Raw genomic sequence first — 18,277 nt, forward strand, 5'->3', positions numbered from 1 at the left:
GACAGAGCAGGGGCCACCAGTCTCAGCGGAGCCCGAGTCTGCGTGAGAGCTCTCCCCTGAGGATGGGGGGGGGGGCAGGGGCCGCTTTTTACCACCTTTGCGCACACGCACCGCCTCCATCCTGGCAACAAACATATCAAGGACCGCCGACAAAGCGTCCAAAGGCACTGCACTGTTTGCAGATGAGCCGGTTGCAATTGCCGGGAGTTCGGGGAAAGAAACACCAGTTTCTGAAGCCATGCTGACCCACCCTGTCTGCCACCTGTTGGGGACTTAGACAGGTGTATAGTCCCACCCTCCTAGATGCTGCAGGCTGAGGGGCCCCCACCACAGGACTCACCACCCTGACCGAGCTCTGCTCCGTTCAGCTAGTAGTGCCTGTGTCCTGTGTCAGCTCCCGGGTGTCTGAGTGAAAAAAATGCACTGTTCTGAGCCTCAGGGACCAGCGGTGGGCTACAACAAAATGGCCACCGGCGTCCAGTATAAAGGACATAATCACAGGGAAAATGGCCACCTAACTACAGTAAAATGGTTCCTGACCAAGCTTCTCACTGAGTCACACCAAACATGGCCGCCAAACAACTGTACACAGAGAGGGACAGTGAAAAAAGAAAGAGAAAATGGCAGCAGAATAGCGCTATGGCAATCGGCATGTGCAGACCTCCAGACACCCAGCAGGGAGACAAAAGACACCCAGGGACACAGCCACCCAGCGCAGCCCCCCACCCAAGGTACCAAGGTGAGAGCCCCCCAGGGGACCCCTATCATATGGCACACACACACCAATCAGCAGCCTCCCAGGGAATGCCCAGCTGCTCAGCCCCACCGAGGCAGGGAGAGCTGTACTTACCATATGGACAAGCTGGGGACATTCCATCACAGACCCACTCCCGAAGAGTACGGGGTGGCTGCTGTCCATGGCACACTGTGACTCAGACATCAGTAGCCCGGTCATATGTGTGCCCCGGAGCGTTGCGCTCACCGGCTGCCCTGGAGCCTGAGGGGCATGTAGTGGCCGACCCAGCACATAGCTTTGGTCTGCACACGCTTGATGGCCAGGCTGGGGAGACTACAAGGATAAGGGTATCCAGCCTGTCACCCAGCCGGCTGTTGATAGTAGGTCACAGGATCTTAATGTTGCACAAAAGGCAAACTTCTGCAAAAAAATCCCAGGACCGATAGTCCCGAAGGGTTCCTAGGTCCATCTCCTTCACTAGGCAGAAAAAAACTGAAGCTGCAGGAAGCAGTCTGAGGGGTTGTTACTGAAGAGACCGCCCCTTGGGCGGAACTAGAAAGTTCTGTTTTTTTGTACATGTGTAACATGTTCTGCCTAGTCCTCTCCTGAAGGTGGCGTAACAACTGATGGTCAAGAATAAGGAGCTGTGTCAGTCAGTGAAATAGTTTTTTGAAGAATTCTAAAGAAACTAGTAAACGTCTCCATAAGGGAGAAGAGGTCCGTCAAACTGAGGTCCCACAGAGTAGGGTAAAGTTACATAGTCAGGTTGAAAAAAAGACACAAGTTCATCTAGTTCAACCAATAAAAAGGGAGGAGGGAGGAGAGGGAGGAGAAGGAGGAGAAGGGGGGGGGATCACACAATCCCATATACACAATCTTATACCAACAGTTGATCCAGAGAAAACCCCAGCAAAGCATAATCCAATTTGCTGCAGCAGGGGAAAAAATTCTTTCTGATCCCCTGAGAGGCAATCGGATATTCCCTGGATCAACTTGACCTATAAATGTAAGTATGCTGTTATATTATGTACATTTATGAAAGAATCTTTTAAAGGTATAGGGGTATGCCTAGAGAGTGTGTCCAAAAGCTTTGCCAGTGTCCAATCACCTGAAGGTAGCAGCCTATAACCCAGAGTCTAGGAATATCCAGCATGTGTCTTGTACTGTACGATTAAGATAATAATCAGATTAACATTCATCTTTATGGTAAATCTCAAAATCTATTGCTTCCTGCATATTATTACAATAAAATCAGACTCTATGAGGTTGAGACATTCAGAACAATTTTTATTGAAGTCAACAAGCAAACTTTGAAATCTGTGGAATGTCATAAAAAAAACTTTTTTCTTTTTTTTTTTCTTTAATATTCGAACAGCTAAAACACACATTTAAAAACCAAAGAAAAACATTTCTCCATAAAAATAAAAAGAAAAAGAAAATAACAATGGTATAGGCATATGTCGTTTACTGTACAAAAAGTTGATATGCACAGACTGGACATTCAGTGATTAAGTAAAGTGGTACAGGTATTTCTAAAATGACTAGTGTAATATTTGTATCGCTCTATATATACACAGTATAAATTGATCAGTCCCACCTAAGACCAAAGGTTACTATTAACTGATGGGTTTAAAAAGTAAACTTCAGTTATTAATGCCATTCATTTAAAGCACTTATATGATTTTATTTGCTTGGTTATGTGACACAGAAACTTTTAGGTACTTTAGCTATCGGGATCATACAGAAGACAGGGGTGGGGTAGTGGTGGTGGGGGGGGGGGGGGGGGTCACAGGTACTAAAGTGCAGTCTCCATCGAGGCTAATGGAACATATCCAACATCCTATGTATTACTACATGGAATAAAGTGCCTTTTAAACTCTCAGTAATGAGATCAAACTAAAATGGCAAATTAATTTCTTTATTCCAGTATAGTAACATTATTGCCCTGACCTGAGGAGGAGAACCAATGAAAAAAAAAGAAGTTTCCCAGGAAACTTTTGGAATATAACAGATCACAGTCCTATAGACACAGCAGCCAGTTCTTGAGACAAGCATTATTCCTAAAAGGTATATTTCTGGGCAAATTCAAGATTGTGCTTGTAGCTAGCTATATACAATAAACCCAAAGAAAACATAACATACATAACATATATAAATGTCTCCAAAACAAATTTACAGACGCACGTACTCAATTTTGCATTAACCACCAACATGTATCGCCATAAACACATCAATCAGTCTCACAAATTCATCTTACGTGGGACTGACCTTTGGGAAGGGGGGGGGGGGAGATTAAAAGGAATTAAATCCAGATTTACACAGTCAATACTATTACAATCCCACATACTCTGTACACTGTATAATTGATGCTTATCATGGTCACATCAAGTCAAAAAAGAACAGAGAACACCTGGTTCCACTGAGTGGCTCTGTTCACCTATTTAGAGTTAAATCACCATTTTAATGGTAGTTTGTACAATTCACAAGTCCAGCAGACTATTAACCACTTGAATTCTCCTGGATATTCCCTCATCCTATGTCTACAGGATAGCGATAGCATTTCAAGGTGTGAACTTTTCAAAGTTCAGTACTTCTAGAGTATAAAAATAAATGCACAATTCAGTGTATAACATTACAAAGTGTTCACTACCAACTTCATTATTTGGCTGAGTGGTGGAATGAAAAATGTACAAGGTATAAAAGAAATGTGAAATGGTAATACAAAGCAGCCTTTTTTTTTGTCTCCTGACGTTAACTGTCACTACAGTGAGAGAACACATTAATAAGTCTTGAATAAAACACCATAGTTCAAATTACAACTAAGTCAATAAAAAATATATATAAATAAAAAAATGAAATAGAAAAATGTACTTTAATACTAAATTGAAGGACATAATTGAATCCCAGTTATGCTTGCCATTAAAACAAGTAGAATATAAAGATTATTTCTAATACGTTAAAAATTAATGTACTGTATATGTGTTAGATGAAGTTTTCAGTCACAACATTTGAACATGACACAATGATGTCACTTCCTAGTGAACTAGTTCTGGTTTAGCACAGAATAGCTATAGTACTTGACATAAAACTGGACATGATACAGTGGGTGATCTTACACCATTAAAGAGAAACTAAACCCTCCTAACCTTCACAGCCAAGAAAGCTGCCATCTTATCCTCTGTTTGATCTGTATTTGCCATCGTACTGCACGTGTGATCAGTTATGACACCAACCCTTTGATCCGTTGACAATTTTGGTTGCAAGCACAAGCAAATGTGATAGTTACCATTTTAATGTAACTGTTTTGGGAAACAGTTAAATTGATGAGTTTAGTTCAGATTTAAATGGCGTGGAAAATAAACTACTTTTAAAACTTCACATTAACTACACAATTTTCCTAAACCGGTTTATGTAAAAGAAAAAAAATATGGTGAGGGATAGAACCTATTTTAGGTTTTAATGTCATCTGTGTCCCTACTGGGCGTGTTTGCATTTTTCATCTGTCAAAAATTTAGAGTTGTCTAAAATGTTGAGTTGTCAGGAAAAGAGGGTAAATCTACAGGACAGGACAAAAAAAGCCAGATGAGGGTTTTAATTATCCTCTACTCTTTCAAAATGGAAAAAATGGCCTTAAATATTATTTAAGATGCCCGCATACAGGGCCTGTCATATCTGCTCTTTAACCCAACACATACACCAGTGTTACAGTACACCTCCACTAGTCTCCCCCTGAACTGAAAAAAATCTATGTTACAGATGAAGCACAATTACAAATAACTATATAGATCATAATCCAGTCACAAGTAAGCCCTAACCATTGTGGTAAGAATAGCAAAATAAGCATAGAAACAGAAACAGTTCTGGAAACAAATTAAATAAATCATAAATAAAACCAAGGGGAAAGGCAAAATTAACTTCTTACATTGGACACTGGAAATTTATTTTCCTTCAAAGTGTTTCCCACTCATATAAATGTGCCCAACCTGCTGTAATGTGGACTCCTAAAAAACCAATAGTTCCTTCACATTTGTTTTATTTCTTACGACTCTTTTCATGCTCTTGCAATTGCTACCTTAACTTGGCAGTTACAGAAAATGAAACCAAGGAAGGTGGGTTACTTCAGTATGAAAACAGTTGTCGAGAGTCAACCTGTATTTGTCAAAGAGGTCGCAACTTGAGACAACAAAGGTTTGCAGCTTGGTGAAGAAACTCAACACAAGAAACCAGTCATCAAAGAACTATGCAGGCTGCCTTTGCAAACCTCTTCTCCTAAAAATGCTAGGTGCTCACCTAATCCAATTGTTACTTAGAATTTCTGACCAAAAACAAATGTACATATCTGAATTAAGGTTTTTTTCTTGTATAAACAGCCATTCCAAGTCAGTGTTTCAAAGTAATAACATCAGTGGGTCAACAGCAGGACATTTTTTAGGTCAGCAATGGCAGCCTCTGTTTTTCCCCATGATAGGTTTGTTTGAATGTTTTCATACTAGTAAAGATTTATCAGTAGCATAACTATCATTATTATTTGAGAACTATCTGTAGTCAGATATATCATGCAGAAGCAATTTCTGTACTTTGCATTCAGTCTTCAGCATTGCTTGTTTCCCAGACGTTAGATTGTTTTTCTGTAAATAATGGGCTAATTTAAGGAAAGAGAAATGTTTAAGTTTCAGTAATCGATCATCAAATTATTCTAATGACTCTATAATAATAAAACCTGGGTCTACGCATGTTGCAGTCCTACAGCCTACTCTACTCTGCATATTTATTGCTCTTTGTAAGACTATCCTTGGAATTCAGTGAAGGCATGAATAGCATTGAATCAGTCAGATTGAGATTGCTTTGCAAGTGTTAGCAATCCAGGTCAAGTAATTCTCAGTTTGTTTGCATTGCTTAGCTAAAAGCATAATGCAAGGAGTTTAATTTCTTGCTAATGGCAGATAACTTCATCAGCTACACCAGTTTAAGCTGGCATCCTCAGAAAGTGTTTTCATTTGATAATGATGCTATGATAGTGGTTTAGATCAGGTTTGCAATCAGTATATTCATAGATATTTGTAGTTTCTTGATAAAGGCTGCCATATACAACTCTTGAAGGAGGAATATTGCATGCTGAAGATCTTGAAAAAAAAATCCATCATATTTAGTCAAATAATTCCATGTTTTATCTTATGTTGTGACTTTTTCAGTTTGTTATTTTCAGATATCAGAGATAGTCTGGCTATAAGCAAATTTAACAAATGTCTTTGCATTTCCTACATATTCCATACATTTGTTTAATACTATTTTTTCTATTACCAGGATAAAGCTAATGTTTGGATGTCCACAGAACACAAAAAGTATAGCTCCCTGCCACTGTGGCACACGGGGCATCAGTCTCATACAGAATGGCTCCTATTAGCCCCCCATACAGTTCAAGTAGACAAAAACGCTGGCGTTTGACTATGATCCTTATTTTATTGAATAAATACCAAGGCATCCAATACACCAACAAGATGCTTGTATTTTAGTCAGACACCAGCGTTTATGTCTACTAATGCTCACATGGTATAATTATAAGATATTCCACAATGATCTAAAAAAATATGTACTGTTTGGTGAACTTGCTGTCATTTTGGCAGCTCCTTTGGCATGAATGGCATTACACTGAGTAGCAGATGTGAGATGAAGATATGATTGCCCAAGAATAACTATTTCTGAATGATTAAATCAGTTAGTGTAAGGTCAGCTATAATTGGGATGATTTACTAAAACTGGAGCGTGCAAAATCTGGTGCAGCTCTGCATAGAAACCAATCAGCTACCAAGTTTTATTGTCAAAGCTTAACTGAACAAGCTGACGTTAGAAGCTGATTGGCTGCAATTCACAACTGCACCAGATTTACACTCTCCAGTTTGAGTAAATCAACCCCAATGAGTCCATTACGGTAAGAAATTGCAGTAATCAGCTGCAGAAAGACTTGGAAATGTTGAGTAACAATTAGCTAAGCCACACCACGCAGTGCCATATGGGAGCTACAAAAGTAAAAAAAATCTTGGGATGTACTAAAAATGTGATTGTACTATAGAGTAGTCTCTGTGTAAATCACTTGTAAGTCCACATCTTCAATGGAGGTCCAGCCTCGGACTGTATATTGCAAAAGGAATTGATTAAATGATAAGCAGCTGCATTAACAAAACAGATGCAAAAATGTACTCACTGTGAAAGATGATAACAACTGGGTATGAGCAGTTGGAGGAAAAAAAAGTACTTTAATTAACATGCTATGATATACCCAAGGGCAGCATAAATATTTGGCGTATATAGCAGGGATAATACAAATCACAAGAAGAAATCAGTTGTGTAATTTGACCATTGGGTAATTAAAGTTAAGCTATGGAATGCCTTACTTCCTGATATTGTCTTGGCAAAAACAATGGAATATAAAAAGAAAGTGTATGCTTTTCTTGCAACTATCAATATCCAAAATTATAGTTACTAAATCATAATGTTGCAATAGAATTAAGCAGACCGCATTTCAGGATAGGGAGGATTTATTTTCCTCCAGTGTTGCACAACTAGCGACTGGCTTTGAACTATGTACCTATATATTTTACATGAACAGAGTGTTTGTTTTTGGTCACTTGGGGCTCAAATGAAAAGGAAAATAATTGTAGGTAATTGAAATGTCTGCTACTGTATCAACTTAGATAAAGTTCATCTACACATTTGTTTTGTAGTTTGATATCTTTTGCATCCCTTGCTTCAAAGTGTTAGCCTGGGTTCACACTCCGTGCGACTTTGAAGTTGGACCCCAGTGCGACTTCGGCATGACTTGCATGGGACTTCTTCAACAGAAGTCAATGCAAGTCATACCAAAGTAGTGCAGGAACCTTTATGTAAGTTGTAGCGATTCAAGTCACACCGATTAGAACGGTTCCATTGCACAGAATTGGGGCTGACTTCTGATGCAACAAGTGCTCCAAAGTTGGAGCAATTGTCGCATCAATGTGAACTGGGTCTTAAATGGAGTGTGCACAGTTCTTCCAATCAGTAAATATCAATATCTCCACAAATGGTCCTGATGTTTTTCTCAGCAGTGTCAGCCCGAAACAAATCCCCTTTTCTTATGAAAGAATCCTTAAAAGGTTAGTAAGTGTGCAGACTGTGGATCTAGTGTGAATAATTTATGACATTATTGGGCAGTGAGGACTGGGGGTCCAGTGTGAAATTGACAAACTTAGTGTGGGCAAGTGTGGTGCCTTCTCAGGTACGGGAGCATTTGTCATGATATTGAAACTAACTGATTGAAAAAACTGCTTATACACCAGTTAGCACTGGACTGAAAAAACTGCTTATACACCAATTAGCACTGGACTGTTTGAGTGAATGAGGCTGTGAAACGCTCTGTATCAACAGTTTATCATTTTATTTTGTATATTTTTTTCCTTTACACTGTTGCTTGTTTGACTCCCTAAACGTGCCTTAATTGGATCTTTCTTCTTTTTATATACGGTAACTAGCAATCCCTAATAATTTGTAGATAATTTGTCTTGAATTATGTTGCAAGGGATAACCTAGTGATGCTAAATATGGTCTTTTGTTCTTAAGCCGCGTACACACGGGCGGACTGTCTGTCCAACTTAGTCCGCCGAAACACATTTCAGCGGACAGTCCGCTCGTGTGTGGGCTTCAGCGGACTTTTTCAGCGTGCAGTCTGGCGGACTAAGTATTTCGGAATTTCCGTAATATTGTCCGTCCAACTTTGGTTTCAGCGGACAGTCCGCTCGTGAGTAGGCTAGTTGGACGGACTAAGTATGGCGCATGCTCAGAAAGGATTTACACGGCGGAAGTTTGCTTTGCTGTGTATTGGACGTCCTATTTCTAGTCCCGTCGTACGTGCTGTACACGTCATCGCGCAAGCTTTCAACGGACTGTTTGTTCATCGTGTGTGGTCAAGTAGGACGGACTGTCCGTCGGATTGTCTGACGGACTTAGTTGGCCAGACAGTCCGCCCGTGTGTACGCGGCTTAACAGTTGATGAAAAAAAATAAAAAAATGAAAACTAGTATAAGAAAAGAAAAAAAAGAAAATATAAATCCTTGTAAAGCATGGCTGCTATGGGCAATACCCTCACTTTACATCTCTAGAATTTATAAGCCCTCATGCTGAGGACATCAGAAAAAAAAGACAGTATCAGAAAGACATATGAGTATATGTTTACAAAAATGCTTAATATATGTGTTAAATGTCCATTCACATGCTTTACTGCAGGCCCTCGTGAAGGTCTGTGTTTCCCCGGCATGGGGATGCACAGGTGTTATGCGCATCCCGATGCCAGCATCCCATTCATTTTTATTGGGACACATGGCTGCATGGACACAGCTGCTGTATCCTAATGTAACAGAAATGCATGGGATACCAGCGCAGGGATGCACACAACACCAGTAAAGGGTTTTCTCACTCAAAATGCAACTTGCTCTGAACAAGCTGCAGATTGTCCCTTGACAAATATTTCTGTGGTGTGTCAGAAGCACCTTTTTCTTTTATGGTTTGTATATTATAGTCACTGTTGATAGGCAGTTTAAACAGCTACATTCAGAATGGTAAGAAAGTGAGCTGTTGTGACAACCATGCACCATGGCCATTGATGGCTAAGAGACAACGTAAGCCCATGTAAGGATCTGGCACTCAAAACTGATTCTGTCTGTAACCCAAGGGAACATGTGGAATGTTGGGTTAATGGCAATTGCTTGAATCGCTCACCAGTTTCTCAAACATATTGGAACTCCATCTGTGAGATCTCTGCACTTTAATTACTATGTCTGCCCTCCCTATCATTGATGCTGTAAGGTGGTCTCTCTCACTGCTAGGTTTTCATTATTATTTATTCTACCACTGTTTATTTGCAGTGAATATATCTTTTATCAAAAGCATATGGAGGGAGTTTAGCCCAGCTGAACTCAAGCGTGGAACACTGATTGGGATTTCGGTGCAGCAGAAGCAGCATTGCCAGATCACTACAGAATGTTAGGAGCTCAGGCAGGTCAGCAGGTGCTTTTCTGTACTTGTGGTGTTTTTGAAGACACAAAACATTGGGAAATTTCCATGTATTGTGGCGATGCACTAAAAGGTTTTTTTTTATTTGCTCAGACATGCACTTTATACATACCTGTAGAGCCAACTACATGTGTGATATTCTATCACTGGGCCATTAATGGAAGAAATTTGACAATTAATGGACCATCATTTGGATCCTAAGGTTTTTAAATTTCATCTGAGAATTTTGCAAATGCGGCAAGTGTGACTTCTTTGTGGGTGAAGTAAGGCAGATGTATTAACTGGCAGATCTCAACTATGGAGTCTCAAAGAGATATGAGAAATGGGAAATTTACTGGATAACTATCGCCTTATAATGGAAATATAAATTTTAGGTCAATTTACAGAAAACAAACCAAAACACGTAGGGACTTACTATTGAGTATATTTTGTAATAAAAAGTACAAATATTCAGTCTTGATTTTTTTAGAACAAAAGTGTATAACACAAATTGCATTTTACCTAGACACCAGCGAGTCTCAGTGGGTGGAAAAACACATGAAAACAAAAAGAAACATACTAGTGTATTTTAGTAGGTCTTTATGATCTAGTTAGCCTGCAGCCAAAATACACAAAAAAATCTGTAGACGATATAAAATAGCAGCATGTACTGGATTTCATGGAAAGGACACTGGTATGGATGACACTATACAGGAAGAAAAAGACTTTAACACTGCTAAACATCAAACAATCTGAACAGTAAAACCTGTACAATTAAATTGTAAATACAATATTTTGTTGGCACATAATAACCAAGACAACACAATAGAAAATTCTTACTTTCTCCCCATAATAAAAAAAAAAGCTTGTGTGTTTGGCACAATATGGGCAGACCCTGTAATTAAGGTTGTGTTGATTCATATATATCGTTCACTTCATTAAAAAACTTAAAGGATTTTTCATTGGTAACTTCAAATTTTACTCTTGATTGAGATCCATTTGGGTAATATCACAAATTGTAGCCTTCTCTTTTAAGCAACAGCTGAGCTCTCTTTCCATTGTTTTAGTTCCCTCCTATATCAACTTTCTAAAACATATGAACTTTTCTACAGAGGTGATTTCTCACAGCTGTCAGGAATAAGCCATGACTGGTCACGGGTTTTATAACCAATGACACATAAAGCGGAACACAAAACAAATATAAAAGAAACAGCTTTTAGTCTATTCAAAGTGTGCCTGTGCCCAGACTATGTGCATTCGTTTAACTGCATATTCCTAACTGGAAGCAAAAATACCTGTAAAGCAAGACATTTTGGAGAAATTCATCTTCAATATTCATAACAGCGGCACTGAGATTACAGCTCTTTCCCCTTATATAAGTCTCTGACAGAACTGACTTAGCAGTCTACCAGTCCGCTATTGTAAACAAATGGCAGTTGCTGTAAGCTGTTAAACACTGTCTGGAGCCCAACTTTAGGCTGGGTTCACAATATTGCAATGTCAGACATCGCATGTGATTCGAACCGCATTGCTGTGCAAATCACATGGCTGAATTTTCATTGCATTTGGTCAAAAATGGTGCAAGACCCTTTTTTTTGGTCCGAACTGGAATCGGATCACATGGGTGTTCACACTCATGCGATCCGATTCCTGCACCATTTGACATTTCACACTGCGATCTGCGAGCCGATCTGGGGGTGTCATTAACTTTGTATTGACACCCGAACTGGTTTGCATAGGGCAGTGTGAACTGCCTGCAAGAGACATGTGATGTGGGAACTCGCACTGGAATTGTGCTGGTTCCCGCATCGCATATGAGTGAACCCAGCCTTAGAGTCTCTTTTGTGATCTTTGAGGATGAATTTCTCAACAGTGCCTGCAGCTACAGAAGTCAGTGATGGCCTTTTTTTAAGTTCTTTTACTGTTTGTTCAGGGTATGTAAATTGCCTGGACATAGGTGAACTTTAATCTTTTTAAAAAAATTATTAAATCAAACCCTTCCCCCACTTTGAGTAAAAAACACATTAGCTTACAGCTCATCTTACGCTCCATTAAACATTTTTTGCTTCTATTAATTATTTTCTACTTCCCGATTTCTTGAAACACTGATGATGTAACCAGGGCTCACAGCTCCATCTGGGAAGTTTGTGCCACGTCAAAGGAAGCATACCCAGAATTTTAGACAGAGTTCTAGGAAGTAAAAGGAGATGTATTCACTTGCCCTTAGTTAAAATTGCCAGCGTGAGAAGAATAGGGGGAGAAAAGAATGCAAAGAATAAAACGCTTGAAATTAACTATAAGTATCTGGGAGCGTCTGTGTTGTAAGCCAATCATGCTCTAATGTATTACCAAGGGATTTTAAATCAAAGATGTTTTGGGGCATTGGAAGTCAGAGGGTAATGGTTTAGAGAGCATTCTAAGAGGAGTACAAAGAGACTTCAGAGGTATGATGTTAGTTCTCAGTCCGATGAGCGGACAGGTAACATCGGAAGCTGCCACAGAGAGCAGTGGTGTCACCCAGCTTTATTATAACAAGTGGGAAATGTATACAAGTCAAAAAGGCTGCTGAACAGAACAAATCATTTATATTACAAACCTTTTGGTAGATAAATTAGTTCAAATATATTTATCTGAGTTGGGTATGTAGCCATCTGGCTGGAGTTCAGCTTTTATGTTACCTGTCCTCCTGCACAGAATATCACACATTAGCATACAGGATGCATAAGGTGCTGCTTCTGTTTTCTTCTAGATAAACTTTGCTGTAAATCGGCATGATAAAAAGTGTTGTTTTTTTTTGTATGATTTGAGATTTTTTAAACCAATATCATGGCTATTTGCCATTATACTGGAATTTTTCTTTGTCACTTGCTGCATATGTTCCATTTACAGCACTGCACGGTCATTTACTGCTAATGTGTTTCACCATGACATGTGCAACAAGTGACAATGAGGTTTTGCACAAACACAAGCTGCATGTTAGGCTCACCTGAAGCCTGTACTGAGTTCTGCTCTGTTACTCATCCCCACAAACAGCAATATAAGTGAGCGGAGAGTGCTCAATCAGCATCTTTTGACCCTGCAGTCATCTAAATTGAACCATTCTGAACAATACAAAGCTCTAATGCCAAGCTCAATCTGTTGATGGTCATGTCAGCCTCACTGTCGTTTGTTACTAAACAAATGTTCACCGGTGGGGCAGCAGTGACAATATCACCAAAAAACACCACAAAACAAAACTCTTATTGTGCTCATAGAGCATCATAACCCAACTGTAAAACCCCCGAGGCCACAAGCCCTAGTCCTTTTGAAATAAGGGCCAGCCAGGAAGTAAAGTAAACCTGTCATCAAAGCAACCCCGGGATGCTATTGCTGAACTTCCTTGTTTCAGCTGTTATATTGATCATCTGGCTTCAATATTTTCCAGATCACTGATCCTGAACAAGTATACAGATCTAGAAAGCCACAAGTCCTTATCTGCCTATTTTCTCTTTCAAACAGGAGAGGTCAGTAATGGCAACCTCCATGTTCTTTCATGACAGATTTCCTTTAAGTAAAAGTCCATTATGCATTTTCCATTGAGAAAACCCTTTATAGAAAGGTGAATTATTTACTATCTTGTACATGTCGTCATTTATTGTTTCTAAAGCACACTGCTACATCCTTCTGATTAAACTATTTGCATTTCCCTCGTGCCTATCAAGCAGCCTGTAATGCCGATGACCGTGGCTCCCTGAATACAGAACAACTGTATTCAGAGAATGGTTCACCATCACAGCTGAGTACAACAAAAATAATCTCCTATTTGATACTTGGAACAAAGGTATGGCTAGAAATAATAATATAAAAAATGCGCTAAAAAAACAAATGACCGCTGTGTTCCAATAAACGAACATTAAAAGGTACATGATCTATGCAATTTAATTAGATCATACCAATTTTGACAGCTAATGCACCTCAAAAGACCTCACAGTCTTCAACTCATTTAGTTCATGCCGTAAGCTAAAACCATCGCACCAACATCGGCACAGTGCATTCAAGCTGAAGGTTACAAAGAACAATTGCTGCTTTATAAGCTAAAGCAGGATGTAAAAGAAAAAACATGTAAAAAGAAACTACCACCATAAACATATTATGTACTTAATAACAATCTCAAGTCCAGAAAAGGATATACATCATTAAAATGCCAGGCCAGGAGTGTCTCGCTCATACATAGAAGTGCATACATCTGCATGCATGTGCATTTCAGGTTGTGCAATTTTACTGTAGTTTGTGCAATTCGACTGTACCGATGTCAAAAGTGTTGACAACATAAAGGGCTAGCGCGGGTCTTGAATGGTCGCCACACAAAATAGAACCTTGGAATGGAATTGTGTGCATTTAGGACTATCACACAGAATGGGGACTGTAATATGTGAACAACCCAAGACCATTAGTGTTGAAGATCTACCCTTCTATGTCCATTCTCTGCCTGTGACATAGGGTTGGTGGATGGCAACAACTGTAATTGCTTTTGATACAGTGTAATAACACCACTAGATTTGACTGTACATTGTGAGGAATGATAATCAAGCACTTATTCCCTTCTCTAAAGTGAACAGCCTTGGATGGTTCTAAAGCACTGATAACTCATGTACAGGCACAATCAGAACAACTGACCATACTGTTATATTAAAGTGACAGCTGAAATCCCCTTCATGTCGTTTTACAGAAGTTTAGAAAAAAAGACTGAAGTCGCTGGAAAATGTCACTGTCCATCCTATTGTGAACCCTTTTATAGTAATAAGATATTTTTCCTATAGAAGGATCACTGTCAGAATCACTGTCAGTGATCGCGCTGTTTGATGGTTTTTGCTTTGTTCTTTAATACTTAATGAGTAATGTACCAGAAGGATGACAAGAGTGTCCTCTAAAGATTTAATGTGTAGATGCCAATTTCAATGCAAGAGGACAGTTATTTACCCTCAATTCCTAACGGAAGAATTCCACTTAGGTCTTGATCACTAACAAAGAGGTCATTTCAGAAGGATGGAGAATGATAGGAGGCCAAGAACATATCCATTAAAGTCACAGGGAACATAGGATCTCTGTGCTTTCCTCTTCACTTCATGAAGACTTTAGGCAGACATTGTTGCTTTGCTCTGTTTTTACGTATATACTGTGTAACTGCATCCATTCACTGAATGTCCTGCTCTTGTATTCCACCAGGAGACGCAAAGGGGTTTATAATCTGTTGAATTTCCATATAGTCTTAAGAGACAGGTAAACATATGCCTTTAATTCCTGCTGCAACCGTTTGTTTTGTTTTTTTCTTTAAAAGAACATTCTAGAATTCATCCAAGATCCATAATTTTATACATGTTCAAGATTAGAAAAAGGAAATTTTTTCTGTTTCTTTCTTCAAAATACCTAAAACTGGGGAAGTTGGTTGCCCAAGCCAATTTTTTTTTTCATCATCCAGATGAAAAATAAAAAATATAATAAATATAATAAATACAACTTGCTGACCACAACGGTGGGGAAAAGAGGGAGACCAATTCCACCATTAAAATAATAATAATAAAAAAGATGAGTTTCTAAGAACAAGGAAATGACACTAATAGGTCATGTACAATTCAATCCTGGCAATAAAACACGATGTGCACATTACGCATCCCCGCCTTGTATCGAAGGGGAGAGTTCACACTGTATGAACAAGAGGTTTCAATCTGAAGTGCATCATCTCTTTTAAAACTCTGATGGGAATGAGGAATCCTCATGCTCGATTTTAAATTTAAATTTTTTCTCTCCGTATGCCATTGGGCGCTTGGGGTCATGTTCAGAGCAGCACAGTCTCCCTTCCAGGGATGAGATTGTCAACTCTCCTTTATCATGCTCTCGGCAGAAAGACGAAGGGCAGAATTCACAGAAGGATGAAGAGGTGGATCCGCATTTGTCACACTGGTGCCACGGGCAGTCCCATTTCCCTGAAAAAAGAGAGGCAAATCAGTACAGCAGGCATTTAAACAGACATTTCAGTAACTTTACAAGACTTCATGAATAAATTCCTGACATTTTGTTATATATATATATATATATATATATATATACCGACAGTATCATTTTTCACAAAGACTGTACTTTTATCAATAAAGTAGTACTTGAACTGCAGTTCAGTGACTTTGCCTTTAACAGAAATGTCATCAGTCTGCTGCAGGTAGAAGTAAGCATTCCCTCAGTCTTCTCTATCTTGGTGTCCAGACTGCAACACTGTAAAGCCCCATGCACACTATAAGTTTTTCTGCTGAGTTTTTCCTTCAGATTTACCAAAACCATATAATAGGAGGTCAAACCTTAAGAGTTTCAATGTGTATGCAATCAGGCAGGCCCTTGCACTACATGGTTTTGGTAAACCTGATGGAAAAACTCAGCAGAAAAACTTATAGTGTGTATGGGGCTTTACTTTGTAACAATTCCCAAGTAGTGAGGCCCTGTTCATATCTGGCAATTTGGGATTGCGGGCAGAAGGGCAGCGATTCTGCCCGCTATTCCAAATCACACTACAATAGTGGCAAACTGCACCATGCGTGTTTGGGTGCCAGGCATTTTTCAAATGTGGTGTGGTTTTGTAGCAATTGTTGCCCAAAACTGTGCAGGAGCTAGGGGGTAGGAAAGAGCAGTAACTGCCATTTACAACAAGCACAGAAAAGAATCACCCCCTTAATAATAATTCAATTGTGTTGCTTTGCATCCTGAAATGAAGACAGGCACAGTTTTTGTTTATCCAGTTGTTTTATGCAACTTATAACATCCAAGTGAAAGATATAACCGACATGTCAAAAAATCAAAATCGAAAACAGAATCACTGAGTTGGAAAAAGGATGACCCCCAGTATTTTGCTTTAATTACAGCCTTTAGTCTGTTGGGATATGTCTCTACTAACTTTGCACATCTAGAATATTTGTCCACTCTGCAAAGGGCAGCAGATTTTCCTCAAGACTTTGATGATATTTTGCTCCATCCATTTTTCTATCCTGACAATTGCTCCAGTCCCTGCTATAGAGAAACACCTCCATAACAGGATATTACCACCTACATATTTTACTGTAGGAATGGTGTTATTTAGATGGTGAGCTGTAATAGATTCTTGCTAGACATATGGTATGGCATTGAGACCAAATAATTCAAAATAGTTCATCTGACCATAACACAATTTTCCATGCGGTCTCAGAATCTTCAAGGTGTATTTTGGCAAAGCTCAGTCATGACTGCATGTGGCCTTTCTTGAAGAGTGGCTTTTTTCGTGCAACCCTCCTATACAAGCTACATTTGTGGAGAATTTGTGATATTGTTGTCACATGCACACAATGACCATCCCTGCAACTGCTTCAGAGTTGCTGTAGGCCCTTTATGGTAGCCTCTCTGACCAGTTTCCTCCTGGCTCTTTCATCCAGTTTGGAGCGACGTCCTGATCCAGGGAGGGTCTGTGATGTACCAAATACCTTCCAACTTTTTAATAATAAGCTTCGCTGTGCCTCTAAGCATTGATAAAGTCTTTGACATTTTTTTGTATCTCCTGACTTGTGCGTTTCCACAAATTTATCACGGAGATCTTTTGACAGTGCCTTGCCACCCATAGTTGATTTTACTTCAATTGCATTACCATGGACTGAAATGCTCAGAGAAAGATCTATTCATGCTGAGCTAATCAAAATGACCACAGCAGATCACAGTTGAAATTCAAAGGGCTCTGTATGCCATTGAGAAGGTGATTAGCTACATCTGATTGAGTTTACAAGTCATTATTAGGAGGGGGTGATCTTTTTTTCAAACTCAGTGATTCTATTTTTGAAAAAAAAAAATGTTTCTGACATGTTGGTGCTATATCTTTCACTTGGATGTTATAACTTGTAAATACCGTTGGAAAAAAAAATCTGTCTGTCTGTCTTCATTTCAAGCTGCAAAGCAACAACATTTTATTATTTAAAGGGGAGGGGGTGTGGGGGGTTCTTATTAACATATAACACTCTAAATGCAGTTAATAAAATATGGAGGTAGCCTTTATGTAATGAAAAGTGTATTGCCGAATAAACAGGCCGATATCAGAAATGTTTTTTTTTCTACTCCTTAGTAGTGTACAGGGATGAGAGAGCTGAAGTTGTTGTTTTTGAAACAAATGGGGAGTGTACACTAACAAATTAGATATTGAATATATATATATATATATATATATATATATATATATATATATATATATATATATATATATATATATATATATACATATATATATATATACTAAAAATATATTTCCATAGTTCTGTTTTAGCAATGCAGGCGGAAGACACAAATACCCCCAGAGATTAGAAATACGTGTCAATACACCCAGGAAGACTAAACAGAGCATGACATATACAACATAATAGTGGGTATGGATAAGAACACATACACTCAGTAATTGGCAAATGCAGGAGGATATACACTGATCATCTATAACATTATGACCACCGACCATAACACGACCACCCACCCAAACTTGGGTAG

The 18,277-nt window shown here is 39.0% G+C and overlaps 1 protein-coding gene across 4 annotated transcripts in view; it reads right to left on the reverse strand.

Moving 5' to 3' along the window:
- Nucleotides 1-10,182: 10,182 nt before the first annotated feature.
- The window catches only part of NSD3 (nuclear receptor binding SET domain protein 3), a 203,464-nt gene continuing 195,369 nt past the window's right edge, over nucleotides 10,183-18,277 (reverse strand). For all 4 annotated transcript variants that reach the window (XM_077469942.1, XM_077469941.1, XM_077469940.1 and 1 more), the window contains one exon: nucleotides 10,183-15,720. In XM_077469942.1, coding sequence (XP_077326068.1) covers nucleotides 15,482-15,720 — 239 coding nt within the window. In that variant the 3' untranslated portion in view covers nucleotides 10,183-15,481. The remainder of the gene's footprint in view (nucleotides 15,721-18,277) is intronic.

The sequence above is a fragment of the Lithobates pipiens genome, unplaced genomic scaffold (genome assembly GCF_037356315.1).
Source record: "Lithobates pipiens isolate NorthernLeopardFrog02 unplaced genomic scaffold, aLitPip1_a1.2 Scaffold_8, whole genome shotgun sequence".
In the NCBI taxonomy this organism is placed as follows: Eukaryota; Metazoa; Chordata; class Amphibia; order Anura; family Ranidae; genus Lithobates; species Lithobates pipiens.